Below are 13,693 nucleotides of genomic sequence, written 5' to 3'. Positions count from 1 at the left end.
ATTTAATGCAGACCACTCCCCCTACCTTTATTTAATGATTCACCTCTTCCTGCAATGCGCTGGAGTGTTTGATTGAATTTCAATGGAAAGCTGATACTACTCCCAACCTAACCAGACCAGTCATAATTCCAATGCCTAAAATATTAATACATGAAGGGACTATAAGTTCTGTATTCTATTTGAAGGTATTTACTGTATATAAATTATTCTGAAAAAGTGTTTTGTTAAATTAATCTTCCAATCATTCACCAGTAAAATGCAGTAAGGTCTGGTGTGTTATGAAAAGAAAAGGTTAATAGATTATGACAAATAACACTGAGGGATATTTTAAACTTCCAGTATAACAGCCAGGAGCTTGATTATATTGTTTTTAAAAAAAAGTGAGACTAAGCACACAGCCAGGTGGCTTTTTGTGAGTTGTGGTTTCATATAAGGTTCATTCCACTGTTAAACTGAAGATATGCACTCTAGCAATAGCTTTGGAAGAGGCATCTGTTTAAGTGAAGTGAGGAGATTTTTAGGAGGTTGTTTGCTGTAGTTCACTCACTGTGCCTGCATGTCACTGCAGGAGACTACCATGTGGTAGGCACCCAGATGTGGCACAAACTTTGGTGTGAAACGTGAGAGAAGAGCACCACCCTGTGAACACTTATAGTCATTGTTGCACAAAGGAGTCCACTGCTGTAACAAATAGTCAATTTACTTCTCACAATGCACAAAAAGAGATCAATCAATGTCTACGGAAACCTGCTTGTCCATTTTCAATACAGACATCAGATGGTGAATTAAGTGAAGTGACCACTGCATATTTTAAACAGAGTGAACTAGAGAAGTAGGTTAAACTACAATAAAAATGTTAATACGGCACAGTACCCTACCAAATGAACCTAAATTATATCAGTGTGTTAGAATTGCATACACCAGGAAAGCCTGCTTGACTCTGACTTATGCTTTTACTTGGACCCGTTTTGTCTGCATAGACCTTATTCTACGGTCTAATGTATTGGACAGACAATTCAAATTAGTTTGCATGGCTTAGTGTGTGTGTCTTCACGTTTCGGTCTGCATGTATGTAAGTGCGCTTGTGGTGTGTGTGGTATGAGTGTGTATCACACCCAAGTAGGCTATGCGTTCGTTACTGTCCGTGCACAAGTTTACACTATTTTCACTTCAGATTCCATAGCATTCTTGAAAACCTCCACTCACTTTCAATTATCACTTTTAGTTATAACGGATCTATGCCAAGCCACCGGATTGGTGGAGGAAAAAACCAGGAAATAACGATAGGCTACTGTACTTCCGCAACCAGACCCTTCTCCTGTACTTCGCTCCAGTTGCTATACGCCAGCTCTCTGATATCCTTTAGCTTTCCCTACTGGCGCTCAAGGGCGGGTAGCTGATAGGAAACGATTGAAATACGGAAGTTTCTTCCTGATCCAGCTGCATCACTTTGACTGAAGCAAAGTGGGAACTGCATGTTTTCATGTAATTAGTTAACGGAAAGACTACCGCGTCCTTTGTTTTGTCCTTTTGAATGTAGCCATACTGTAAGTTCTGAAGGATGTCTGGCTTGTCAGATAAGGTATTTCAATAATGCATCTACTACTTTTGGGTAGATCAGTATCTCTAGCTAGCAGAAGATAGCTAGTAAATTGTTAGCACCCAAGCGGTAGGTTCGAGACTGGGTGACGTATGGATCCGCTAGCTATTTTTGAGCTCTTCAGTTATTATTCCGGGGAATCTACAGTCTATGGAATCAATTCAGAACAGGTGCTGCGCACACTGATCTTTATGCCTAACTTTCGTAGAGACGTGTTTTCTATCGCGTCCACACATACTAGATTGTCGATTTTTCGCTGTGCTTACTGTAAAGTCATCAGTGAATGAAGGTTGACACGCCTATATGAGCTTGCGAGAGAGCAAGGAAATGCTGCTAAAATGTTTTCCCCTTGTACAGATGTTAGTTGTGTAATCTCACCCACTGTCAATCGGAAATATACATATAATGCAACTTTTTGTTCTATGTATTTTTCCTAGTGTGGCTAATTTATTGCATTGAATAGCCTACTTCTGTCCAGCTAGCAGTGTAGCCAAAACCGATAAAGGCTACTGTATCTCGCTAGCAACTCTGGGTAATAAGACATGGTATGAATAGCATTTTTCAAACAACCTGATTAACTTTGACTTAGTTTGCAGTTTATTCGTTTAAAATGTGAGTTTAAGTTTATAACTTAAAATGCAATTCATAGGAAAATGTTTTCCTAATTACAAGTTAAAGGACTGAATGTTCAAAAAATATTGTGCTCTTTCTGTCCCAGTGTTAGATGGTGTGCTGCCATGAGGGAATAAGAACTTGGCCGCTGTCACGCAGACTGAGCCACCATGGCATCAGTGGGCCAGCCAAAGACAGCGCCCACCCCAGGCGACGCCGCCTCCGCGGCTCTGTCTCCGGAGAAGGCGCACTACACTTCTGATCGCTATGCCGGGCTCATTTTGGCGCAGATGAACAAGATGCGGCTCCGCGCCGATTTCTGCGACGTGCAGCTGCGTGTCGGGGGCCGTGTCTTTCGCGTACACAGGCTGGTCCTTGCGGCCAGCAGCCCATACTTCTCCGCACTTTTCTCTGGGGGCATGAACGAGGTCAACAAGGAGGAGGTGGAGATCATGGGAGTGGAGGCTGAAGTCTTTCAGATTCTATTAGAGTTTATTTACACAGGTTAGGTGACTAAAGTGGTAATGGTTGTGCCTCCTGATATTCTAATATATCTGTGGCCTCTGGGATACTGTCTGAGAACCATGCCTGTCTTTGTCCCGCAGGCATGATCGACGTGACTGTTGAAAATGTGCAGGAGTTGATCGTGGCTGCAGACATGCTACAGCTGAACGAGGTGGTCACCATCTGCTGTGAGTTTCTCAAGGCCCAGATGGACCCAACAAACTGTGTGGGTATCTTTCAGTTCCTGGAGCAGATCGCCTGCATGGACATGCTGGAGTTCACTGAGAACTACATCTATGTCCACTTCCTGGAGGTGAGCATGCTGAGCGTTCACAGCACACTGGCATACTTGCACACAAAATACTGTCAACCCTCTACCTCTGGGGTTTTCTTTACTACTGTCTATGGATTTTACACCATTTTACATTTCTCTCTCTCAGATTCAAATGCTTTATTGGCATGACATATTTAAAAGTACATATTGCCAAAGCGTAGTGGTAACAAAAATCAACCAGAGTAAAAACATGAAAAAAACAAGCCGCAACAACAACAGCATAAATGACAGTAACATAACATTTATTAACTAGTAAATGAACTACTAAATACAATTACTATATTAATATGCTCTATTAATTACTTTTTTATGTTCTCAATAAAATTATAGATGTTTTTTATTTGTTAGATGTTTACTCACTCTCACCCTTTCTCTCTCTTAGGTGTGTGTGGCGGAAGAGTTCATGGGCCTGTCAAAGGACCAGCTGGTGAAGCTATTGAGGAGTGAGGAGCTGAGGATTGAGGATGAGTACCAGGTGTTCACCGCGGCTATGGACTGGGTGCTGCAGGATGTGGCCAAGAGGAAGAAATATGTGGTGGAGGTGCTGGACCCTGTGCGCTTCCCCTTGCTCTCTCCACAGCGCCTCTTTAAGTACATCGAGGGTATGCTACTGGCCAGACCCACTCCACTCCATGACCACTTTGATCTCCAATCAAAACTCATTATAACAGAAATGACCACTCTGTCTCTCCAATCAGAACTCAGCATCAGAACGCTGATTACATCCACTGTACAGTGGTACCGCAAGCACTGAACTTGGAGATTGAATCATGTATTTCTGTGTTCCTTCAGTTATTAAGGTTCATTCAAGAAGCTTTAGTTGACTAATTAAACTATGAGACCTAAGAAGAATCAAATGTGTGAGAATATTTTAAGAAGTCGGTATAGTTGCTGCAATTTGAAATGTACTGTATGTTCTCTTTTTCTCAAGGCATTTCTGATTTTAGTCTGCGGGTGGCACTGCAGACCTTGTTGAAGGAGTACACTGAGGTCAGCAAGTGCCCAAAAGAGAACAAGATCTTCAGTATGCTGCAGCCAGCAAAGACCCGGCCTAGACGAAAGGCAAGGAAATATCTGTATGCAATAGGTGAGTAAGCTTTGTTCATTGGCACACATATCACTCACTCAAAAATCTCTACATCTAAATAACCTGTATTCACTCCCACTCACTCCAGAAGGTCTTTGTAGTGTAAGTAACACTGTGCTGTAATGTGTAAGGGTACATGACCAAAAAGTGCTGTTCTGCACTAACTCGGGACATACAAGGTCAAAGGATAGACCAGTGGTCTCCAACCCTGGTCCTGGAGAGCTACAGGGTCTGCTGGTTTTTGTTTTCACCTTAAAAACAGCACCCAGTTGAGACCCAAGACACCAGGTGAGTTGAGTTAACTGTGTAATCAACTGCTCTAATTGATTCATGTGCAGAGTCACTATGAAAACCAGCAGACCCTGTAGCTCTCCAGGACCAGGGTTGGAGACCACCGGGATAAACGTTTTTGTGTCCTCAGGAAGAGACATGGTAGTTTTATTGCAGTGCCAAGAGAAACCGAAAGAGGGCAGCATACAGCTATTATATGTAAGTGAGTGCCCACTACCCTAGAATATAAAGTGGTGGTATAGTATATCCATAAGTAAAACAGCAGTGAAATACAGTGGTCTCATTAAGATCAAACACTGACTTCAAGCCTCTTTGTCAGTATATAAAAAATGTAATATACAAAAGCTAAAACCTCACATCAATTTATCACACTGCTCATAGCTGGCAAATCTTATCATGATCAGATTTACTTATTGAGGACAGTCTACTAACCCAAATTTTATATGTCAGTTTAAATAGCTGGAGGTTTACTGAAGCAGTTTGACTCGAGTACCTACCTAGGTCCAAATGTCAGTGTCTAACCAGGAACTGGAACCTATCAACATTTTGTCAGTGTTGAGCAGATGCGATTGGTCTGTTTCAATGGGAGCAGCTGCACTGGTCTCTGTCTCTGTAACAGGGGGCTACACCCGGCTGCAGGGGGGGCGTTGGAGCGACAGCCGCGCTCTGAGCTGCGTGGAGCGCTTCGACTCCTTCAGCCAGTACTGGACCACCGTCTCCTCCCTGCACCAAGCCCGCAGCGGACTGGGCGTGGCCGTGCTAGAGGGGATGATCTACGTAGTCGGAGGTGTGTGCCTGTGTGTTAGCATATGCTAACAGTTTGAATGCATGTTCACGTGAGTGAATTCCTGTGCATGTGGCATGCGCTTCTGTGCTTGGAAGGGATCAGGTATTACTCATTGAGATATACAAGCACTGGAGACAGCTTCCGCTTACCGGCTCCATGGATTCCTATGGGAGCTGCTCATTGGCGCATGTAGCCTGTTCATGGAGGCTGCCATGTTTGACTGTGGGGCTTTTGGCACCAGAGCATGCATACGGGGTACCTATATGTGAAGGGATGAATGGGAATGAAAGAAATCAATCGCCTTCTGTGTGAGTCCCTGGAGAGTAATTAGTTTGTTGAAAATACATTTTTAAATACTGTCCAAAACAGTATAATTTTGCCTGGGTAAACTCAAAGTTTTGAATGGACTTCATTGGGGAAATGTGCTTTTCAGTCTTACAATAACCCCTGGAGGTAGTGAGCTTCAGCGGAAATGGTCCCCTGGTATTAATACACTTCTTTTGTGACTTAAAAAGTAATGGCACATTGATGCGGGCACATACATTTATTTGTCCTAACCGTGTGCTTTGATGTAATACTGTGACCTTGGTTTTCAGGGGAGAAGGACTCCATGATATTCGATTGCACTGAGCGTTACGACCCCGTGACCAAGCAGTGGGCAGCCGTGGCTTCGCTAAACTTCCCACGCTGCGGAGTGGGTGTCTGCCCCTGCCATGGAGCCCTCTACGCACTGGGTAATGCGCTCCAATTGCCCAACTACACACTGGGGAACACTCTTTTTTCCTCTCAACACACTGGGAAACGCTACCCTTCTACACACTGGTCAATGCACTCTCACTGTCCCTCTACACACCAGGTGACATGCTGTCCACACTGGGGTGTGCAGTGGACAGTGTGCTCTCTCTGATACTCTACATGCAGAGTTTGGTACTTATTGTTACTGCTGTGGTCAGTTGGCTTTTGAGCTGTCTGTCCACTGTGGTCATGTGAAAGCAAAAGCAAACCTGGTTTGTATTTTTGTTGTGTTAAAGTTTAAAAAAGTCTGTCAGCTCTCATGGTAAATTAAATTTATTTTTTAAACTGAATTTTATTGCCCCTGTGCATGTCTACACACGATGTTACTGCATGTATTTATAGGAGATTGAATTGGAGAACAGGGAGATGTAACTGTGCGTGTGTGCGTGTTTACAGGAGGCTGGGTTGGGTCAGAGATCGGCAAGACCATGGAACGGTACGATCCGGCAGAGAATAAATGGGAGATTATCGGAAGCATGGCAGTCCCACGCTACTACTTTGGCTGCTGTGAGCTACAGGGTAAACAAATGGACTCGTATTAAAAAACCTGAACAACATACACTGCACACACTCGCAAACTGGGTTTATAGAAGATAAAGATGTATTCCGTTATAGATTGCCATTGTTTTATGCCATCATAGGCCGTGGTGTCTTCCACATTGTTCATGCTGTCACCACACAACTCCTTCCCCGTCATGATAGCTCTATTTCATTTTATTTTTAAGTATTCCCAATAAACTTGAACCCTCATAGGGTCTAAATCAATGCAGTGTCCATGGAGAAGCCTGTTGGCCCAAACTGGTGTAGGTAACCGTTGTGACTCAGTTTGATATACTGCAGTTAACGCCCACGTACGTCTCAGGGTTTATCTATGTGATCGGAGGGATCAGCGACGAGGGCGTTGAGCTGCGTTCCGCCGAGGTGTACGATCCCATCTCCCGCCGCTGGAGTGCCCTGCCCGTCATGGTAACGCGCCGGGCCTACGTGGGCGTGGCCTGCCTCAACAACTGCGTCTACGCGGTGGGGGGCTGGAACGAGGCTTTGGGTTCCCTGGAGACAGTGGAGAAGTACTGTCCCGAAGAGGTGAGGTCCTACAGGCACCTCAAGAACATTGCGCAAGCGTCAAATAAATGTATTTAATATCCCAAACAAATAACATTTTGGTATCAGGACTAAAATCTGTTTTCAGGAAGTAATAAAGGTTTCACAGGGGGAGCTTTGCCCCTAGATTTTAATAATAAAAAGCCTCTGAAGACTGAATAACCATATATCCCTTCAGTAGTTCCCAGAATCAGTTATGATTATTCTAGGACTACTGATCTACATCACCGATGATGCTCAGTGCATCAGCCTTTCTGTTTCACTTTCTATCAGAGCAGTGGGGTAGGCCATGTCTGTCTTGCTTTCTCTATACTGGATAAATGGATGGAGTTGGCCATGGGTTTTTTCCTGTCTGTCCATCTCTATAAGAGAAGTGGGTGGTGTAGTCATGTCTTGCTATCGTCTTGCCTTTCAACTGGGAAAATGGGTGGTGCTAGCAGTGCATCTCTGTACAGGAAAAATGGGTGATGCAGGGTATCTCTTTACAGGGGAAATGGGTGATGCAGGGTATCTCTTTACAGGGGAAATGGGTGGTGCTAACAGTGTATCTCTTTACAGGGGAAATGGGTGGTGCTAACAGTGTATCTCTTTACAGGGGAAATGGGTGGTGCTAACAGTGTATCTCTTTACAGAGGAAATGGGTGGTGCAAGGTATCTCTTTACAGGGGAAATGGATGGTGCTAACAGTGTATCTCTTTACAGGGGAAATGGGTGGTGCTAACAGTGTATCTCTTTCAGGGAAAATGGGTGATGCAGGGTATCTCTTTACAGGGGAAATGGGTGGTGCTAACAGTGTATCTCTTTACAGGGGAAATGGGTGGTGCTAACAGTGTATCTCTTTCAGGGAAAATGGGTGATGCAGGGTATCTCTTTACAGGGGAAATGGGTGGTGCTAACAGTGTATCTCTTTACAGGGGAAATGGGTGGTGCTAACCATGTCTGTCTCTACAGGAGAAGTGGGTGGAAGTGGCCCCGATGAGCGTGCCGCGCGCAGGGGTGTCGGTGTCTGCCGTTAATGGCCTGCTGTACGCGGTGGGGGGACGTGCCTCCAGCCGGGACTTCTCCGCCCCGGTGACGGTGGACTCGGTGGAGATCTACGACCCACACCTGGACACCTGGACGGAGATCGGGAACATGATCACCAGCCGCTGTGACGGGGGAGTGGCCGTGCTCTGAGGACAGGAACTAAAAACGGCATTCCTCCCTCCCCCTGTCCATGGCCACACCCCCAGCATCCGCAAACCCCTACCCATCACCCCCCCCGGGCTCACTGATTATGACATGGCCAAACAGTTCCGTTTCCAAGGCGATATTCCCGGCATTCTCCTTTGCTAAAGCGTGAGCGCCTTCTGGTGCATAGCACACGGATGGCATAGGACAGAGTGGGAGAATTCATTAGGCAAAGACTCAACGTGCTGGATACTCTTTCTGAGGAGTAACATGGACTGCATGGGACAGAATCAGGAGTGTTTTCATAATGGAAACAAACAGCACTGTTCCATTCTATCTAGCACAAGTTAATATGCTAGCAGAGCAGTCTTTTTCAGAGTTCTTTTCATAGATAATAATTGTGTTTCATATATATAGTGTCTTTCTTTTACACATTTGTAAGAGTAAACTTTTAAGTGCATTCTGTTACTTATGTGCAGGAAGCTTATGCCATCAAAAAAAAAAAACAGGCATCCATAATATAATGCTCTCGCAGTGCACAGCATGCTAATAAACAAAGCATATGGGGTGAGGTGGGGATGTTGATAACCATCTCGGTAGTGGGTTAACTTCTAACGGTCATTAAATTGTAATGATTTATAAGGTATAAGGAATACTATTATAAATTGTTAAAGGAAGGACATTTTAAAAAGGTATTTTCATTTCAGGTTTTGCAGGCGTGAATCCCAAACCAAAACTTGACGGCAGAGAGAAAAGTTTTCCAGATTCTGTGGTCGAATCTCATTAATACCAGCTGAACACAGAATACTAGCGTGCAGTGTTCTGAGCTGCAGCACCCATCTGTGTCAAGAGTCCACCCTCTTTCTCCTGTGAAAATGTTTTTTTTTTTTTTGTGTGTGTAAATTAACGCTCGCTTATCTACGTGAGTGAAAAGCTAACCTGTTTTGCTGCAAATTCTACGTTTTCATTTTTCAGTGTGTGGCAATTTCAAGTATCACTGTAGCTACAGAGATGGTGACATTTGTGTTTTAATTCACATTTCAAGAATTTCATGTGTTTACTAGACAATCCATATGACTTTTCATGGGTTTACTGAATACCTCTTTACTGGTACGCACAGCCTTTACGTTTCGTCAAGTGATAATGCCTCTGTTACAGATTGTTGGGAAAGGAGTACATTTTCTTTCACTGTTTTTAATTTGCTTGTAAATGTGTGAATTTAAGTGATCAGAAACACCTGCTGCTAGGGAGCCAAGGTGTACAATGCACAGATCGGACATTAGCCACTCGGACAGCTAAAGCTAGTCACCAGCACTTTTTTAAGCCTCCAGTAGTGAAGCTGTGTTTCATAATGTCTCTCGTCCAGGTGTGTGGGCCTCAGAGCCAAGTGTGCTACAGTAGAGGCAGTCTGTACGGGTGTCTGTGCCTCTGGCCGGTACAGGTGTGCCAACTTCAAAATGAGTGTGCTACAGCAGAGGCAGTCTGTGAAAAAAAAAAAAAACATCCTGAATAAAAGAGGTCCTGAAGGGCCCTTCATGGTCATTTTCAAAATCATATGTGAAGCTTTTGTAGTGAGCAGCACTTATTAAACCTATGCTTGCACTGTCATGAGCAAGCCCAACATGGACTATTCGAGTTGGAAAAAACATTAGCTAAGCACTGAACGCCTTAGTCAATATATAAGCAGGCAGGAAAATGAAAGTAACACGATTTGGTATCACAACTCAAAGTGCATCAGTGGAGCAGACTGGTGCAGTTTTATCACAATTGCTTGCCCTACCAAAATTCCATTCAGTATGGGATTCCAGGAGTAGAAAATTTCCAGGTATCTGAGTTTAAAAAAAAAAAAAAAACAAGGACTATTGAATAAACATCAATGTTGACACAGGAGTAGTAGTTTCTGTTTTTCTTTTTCGCATTATTTTACTGATTCTTTTTGTTGTACAGTTGAATTAATGGACTGCGTCAATGGTGTCAGAGGTGAGGTCATATTCACAGCATCAACACAAGCGAGACACCTTGTTAACGCAAGTTTGCAAATTAAGTGCATTTATAACCGACAGAAACATCGTAAGTCTCAGTTTGGTTTACCTTGTGGCCTCTTGCTGCCATATGCATGACCATTCAGTCTCCAAAGCTGAGCTTCTTCTCGGGGTAGACCCCCTTCAGAATCAGGGTAGACACTAAGGAGAAGGTGGCCACAAGCGTGAGGATGGCCCGTAGGGCTTTGAACCAGCTGGGGTAGGTGGGCAGCAGAGCCAGGTCGTAGTGCAGGGAGACGCCCAGCCCCATCAGCACCATGACAGCCGCCTCCGTGATGCTGTCCCGGAACAGCAGAGCCACCCAGGCCATCAACGAGGGCACCACGCTATTGGCCAGGTTCAGCCAGTCGGGCTTGGCCGGGCTGCCATCAGGGAGCGCAAACCCCCAGCGCGCCCCGCCCAGGAAGGACAGTATGGAGGCCCCGTAAGCCACCTGGGCATACGCCAAATCCGGGAAGTACAGCTCGGTCACGGCCATGGCCAGAGGCGGGGCCACAAAGGGGAGGAGGCCGGAGAAGCCCAGGTACAGCGCAGGCTTGGGCCCCTTCCACAAGTCCCTCATGTCGTAGCGCAGCAGGTCCAGCTCCCGCGGAGGCGGCTCTTCGGCCTGCCGCCGCTGCCGCTGGTGGGGTGAGGCCGGGGAGAGGTGGAGGGGCTGGAGTCTCGCCACACGGTCAGCACTCGGTCTACCACTGAGCAGCCAGGAGCAGCTGCTGGGCATCCCGCGGAGCAGCCGGGAGCAGCCTATAGGGACAGAATTACTCACGCTGGTCAGGCAACCCAGCTGGGCACGGCAGGACGACCTTCTGGACATCTGCTGCACAGACTGCCACGATTGACCCTAGAAACCAAGATAGGGTTGCCATTCAAATCACACTTTATTTTCCATAGCTTTTTGGTGAGATTCCAAGAATAAAAACTACGGCTATATTTTATCATCTTCCCTGGCTTTTCTAGAATAGTGGGATATTTGATACATTTGTATGGCTTTACAGGATAGAAACATTCCGTCGGAAATGGTCAGAGGGTACTCTATCGAAACCCTGAGTTCTTCGTTCTATACCACTACATGCAATTTACGTAACAATGAAGTAGTAATGAAGTAAAAAAAAAAAAAAAAAAGTAAAAGCTGCGAACAATGTCATAACAAATCTGGCTGACACGTGTTAAATATGTGACAAATTCAACAAACAGTACAACAGACGCGTGTAAGATGGGCTGGTACAAGCCTAAGACGGCTGGTAAGTGGCTTACCGTGCAAGTATTTAAGATGTGCCTTTTCATTACAGCCAGGAACATTATTAGAACTGAGACAAAACAATAAGAGAACAAATTGAACGCTTTATAACGACAGCTACCTATTATATAATAGAATCTTTACGCTAGTCTAAGTTATGTCGAGTGCACCCAACTAAGTTATCGAGACATCGCGGTACATGCTACAAACGATTAGTAATACGAAACGATACAAAACAAATTAGAAAACCTAACCAGGAGTATTACACCTTTAATACCTGTTTACTGTTTATCAGGTTTCACACATAAATCCAACTAGCTAACTAGCTAGCTAGAAGGTCAGCTACTGCTAGCTAACACGCTAGAGCGTTTCAATTGTGTAACCGTTAGCATGTCCGTATGAACATTGGAATTCGAATACAGTAGTTCCAGTTGAACTAAACAAAATCAGAAATAATTCCCACGAATAAATAAATAGTATATGATGGATAATAAAGACAGATATTGCGGATTACGTTGAATAATCAGTCAATATTGAATATCGGTGTCAAAAATCTAGATTTTATTCAATATGAAGTTGAACAAGCATTATATTGAGAAATTAAATGTAATTATTTTTTCACTATGAAGGAATTGCATAAGGATAATGACATTTACACAGATTAACTGCAAAACAACGTAATATAAATTATTTCCTGAGATACTGATATCCAAAATATGGCTGCCATTTTGAATCCAACCTAAAACCAATTGTTCAAGTTAATTCCTATGGATGGTTCGGAAAAACAGCATCCTCTGATTTGAGGTGGAATGGCCCTTTTGTTACAGGATTTTCTTAGTGCCACAAACATTTTTACACAGTTTGTATGTATTTATTTGACTGGCTAGGAAACGTACGTTTTTTTGTGGTGCTTCCAGAAAAGATTTTTTCCCCGTTGCACTAAAGGTTGAAGTTGGGTATTCTCTGCCAAGATGTGCTTTGTGAATCTTCTGCTGCTGGCAATTTGTCTTCTTAATTTATCATAAACTACGTTTGTCAGTTCTTGAAGTATTCTGTATTGCCAATGTTTTGTGCAACCTATTCAATATATTAATCTGATCCACTACAATTTAGAGTTGGCTTTGGCTGGCAGTATTGTTACTAGCAGGTTAGTACTAGCAATATTACTGCCAAGTGAAAGGCAAATAAAGATTCAAACCACAGCAACATTAGAGAGAACATGGTTTACTTTATTAAAGAACCAAACCACAGCACATTTAGGGAGAACATGGTTTACTTTATTAAAGGCATAGCTGCTGATTCCAGCAATAGCTGAAGAATGTCTACAGAAGGACAAAACACAAAAGCTTTGAACACAAACAAATTTCTGTTGATGCCCCCCTGACCCAATATACATCCTCTCACATGAGTACCAGGACAGCCCCCCCCCCCCCCCCCCCCCCCCCCCCCCCCCCCTATTAAAGTAAGCATTTTGAACACCATACTTTCATGCAGTGCTCTGAAGTGATTCTCTCTGTGAAGCTGAACTGGAGCTGGGACACAGTTAGTATGGTTAGCACACTTCTGGCTAGTGGTTGGCTTGCTGAGTGCCACGAAATTTGCCATTTCCCTTTAGGGGCAGTGCAGCACAGGACTATGGAATGTTAGAGGTGTGAGTTCTCCAAATAACTGTCCGGATTCCCCAAGCTGAGAGCAGCAATTTTGTCTTTTCTCATGGATTCTACTGAGAGTGAAATGAGAATCTGACAAACTCTAGCTGGTTTGGCAAAGGATCTGAACACTCAGTTTTAGCTTTTATGTTCTTATGTACATCCTGCGTATTAATACAGAGGAAATTAACCTGTCAGCTCTTAATGGTATAATTAATAATCCCATGAGCACTGATAAACCTCACCTCAGTAATTTATGCTCTGACTGCTCAATCCATGACAATGCAACCTTTAAATCTCAAAACCCCTTTCACTGAAAAGACATAAAACAGAAAAACAAGCCAAAACAGGCACACAACATACCTTCAGGTTTAAAGAACTAAAGCGTTTCCAAAGCTTTTAGTTCCATGTGCCCCAGCATCCAGCCCAACTTATTTTTTCCTTTTTTTCAAATTTTTAAATACATATTTCAATGCAACAAGAA

The 13,693-nt window shown here is 43.9% G+C and overlaps 2 protein-coding genes across 6 annotated transcripts; one reads left to right on the top strand and one right to left on the bottom strand.

Moving 5' to 3' along the window:
- Positions 1–1,300: 1,300 nt before the first annotated feature.
- Positions 1,301–9,782, top strand: ipp (intracisternal A particle-promoted polypeptide). Of its 2 annotated transcripts, none has more exons than XM_035423194.1 (10): positions 1,301–1,582; positions 2,319–2,716; positions 2,818–3,029; positions 3,433–3,652; positions 3,982–4,137; positions 5,048–5,215; positions 5,812–5,949; positions 6,407–6,529; positions 6,873–7,093; positions 8,063–9,782. In XM_035423194.1, the coding sequence occupies exons 2-10, from the start codon at positions 2,383–2,385 to the stop codon at positions 8,285–8,287; spliced, it is 1,797 nt and encodes a 598-aa protein (XP_035279085.1). In that variant the 5' UTR covers positions 1,301–1,582; positions 2,319–2,382; the 3' UTR covers positions 8,288–9,782. The 2 variants fall into 2 exon arrangements, with proteins under 2 accessions (XP_035279085.1, XP_035279086.1); XM_035423195.1 differs by lacking the exon at positions 1,301–1,582 and adding an exon at positions 1,590–1,770.
- Positions 9,294–11,959, bottom strand: tmem69 (transmembrane protein 69). Of its 4 annotated transcripts, none has more exons than XR_004765826.1 (4): positions 11,578–11,951; positions 10,373–11,164; positions 10,062–10,110; positions 9,294–9,763 (listed from the first exon to the last, which is right to left on the bottom strand). XR_004765826.1 is itself a non-coding variant. In XM_035423197.1 (4 exons), the coding sequence occupies exons 2-3, from the start codon at positions 11,620–11,622 to the stop codon at positions 10,406–10,408; spliced, it is 804 nt and encodes a 267-aa protein (XP_035279088.1). In that variant the 5' UTR covers positions 11,623–11,630; positions 11,838–11,959; the 3' UTR covers positions 9,294–10,110; positions 10,373–10,405. The 4 variants fall into 4 exon arrangements, 3 of the variants coding, with proteins under 3 accessions (XP_035279088.1, XP_035279089.1, XP_035279087.1); XM_035423197.1 differs by having other exon boundaries at positions 9,294–10,110; positions 11,578–11,630; positions 11,838–11,959; XM_035423198.1 differs by having other exon boundaries at positions 9,294–10,110; positions 10,373–11,067; positions 11,578–11,630; positions 11,838–11,951.
- Positions 11,960–13,693: the final 1,734 nt, after the last annotated feature.

Source organism: Anguilla anguilla, chromosome 6 (genome assembly GCF_013347855.1).
Source record: "Anguilla anguilla isolate fAngAng1 chromosome 6, fAngAng1.pri, whole genome shotgun sequence".
NCBI classification, from domain to species: Eukaryota; Metazoa; Chordata; class Actinopteri; order Anguilliformes; family Anguillidae; genus Anguilla; species Anguilla anguilla.
This window is presented reverse-complemented; position numbering and strand designations above follow the sequence as displayed.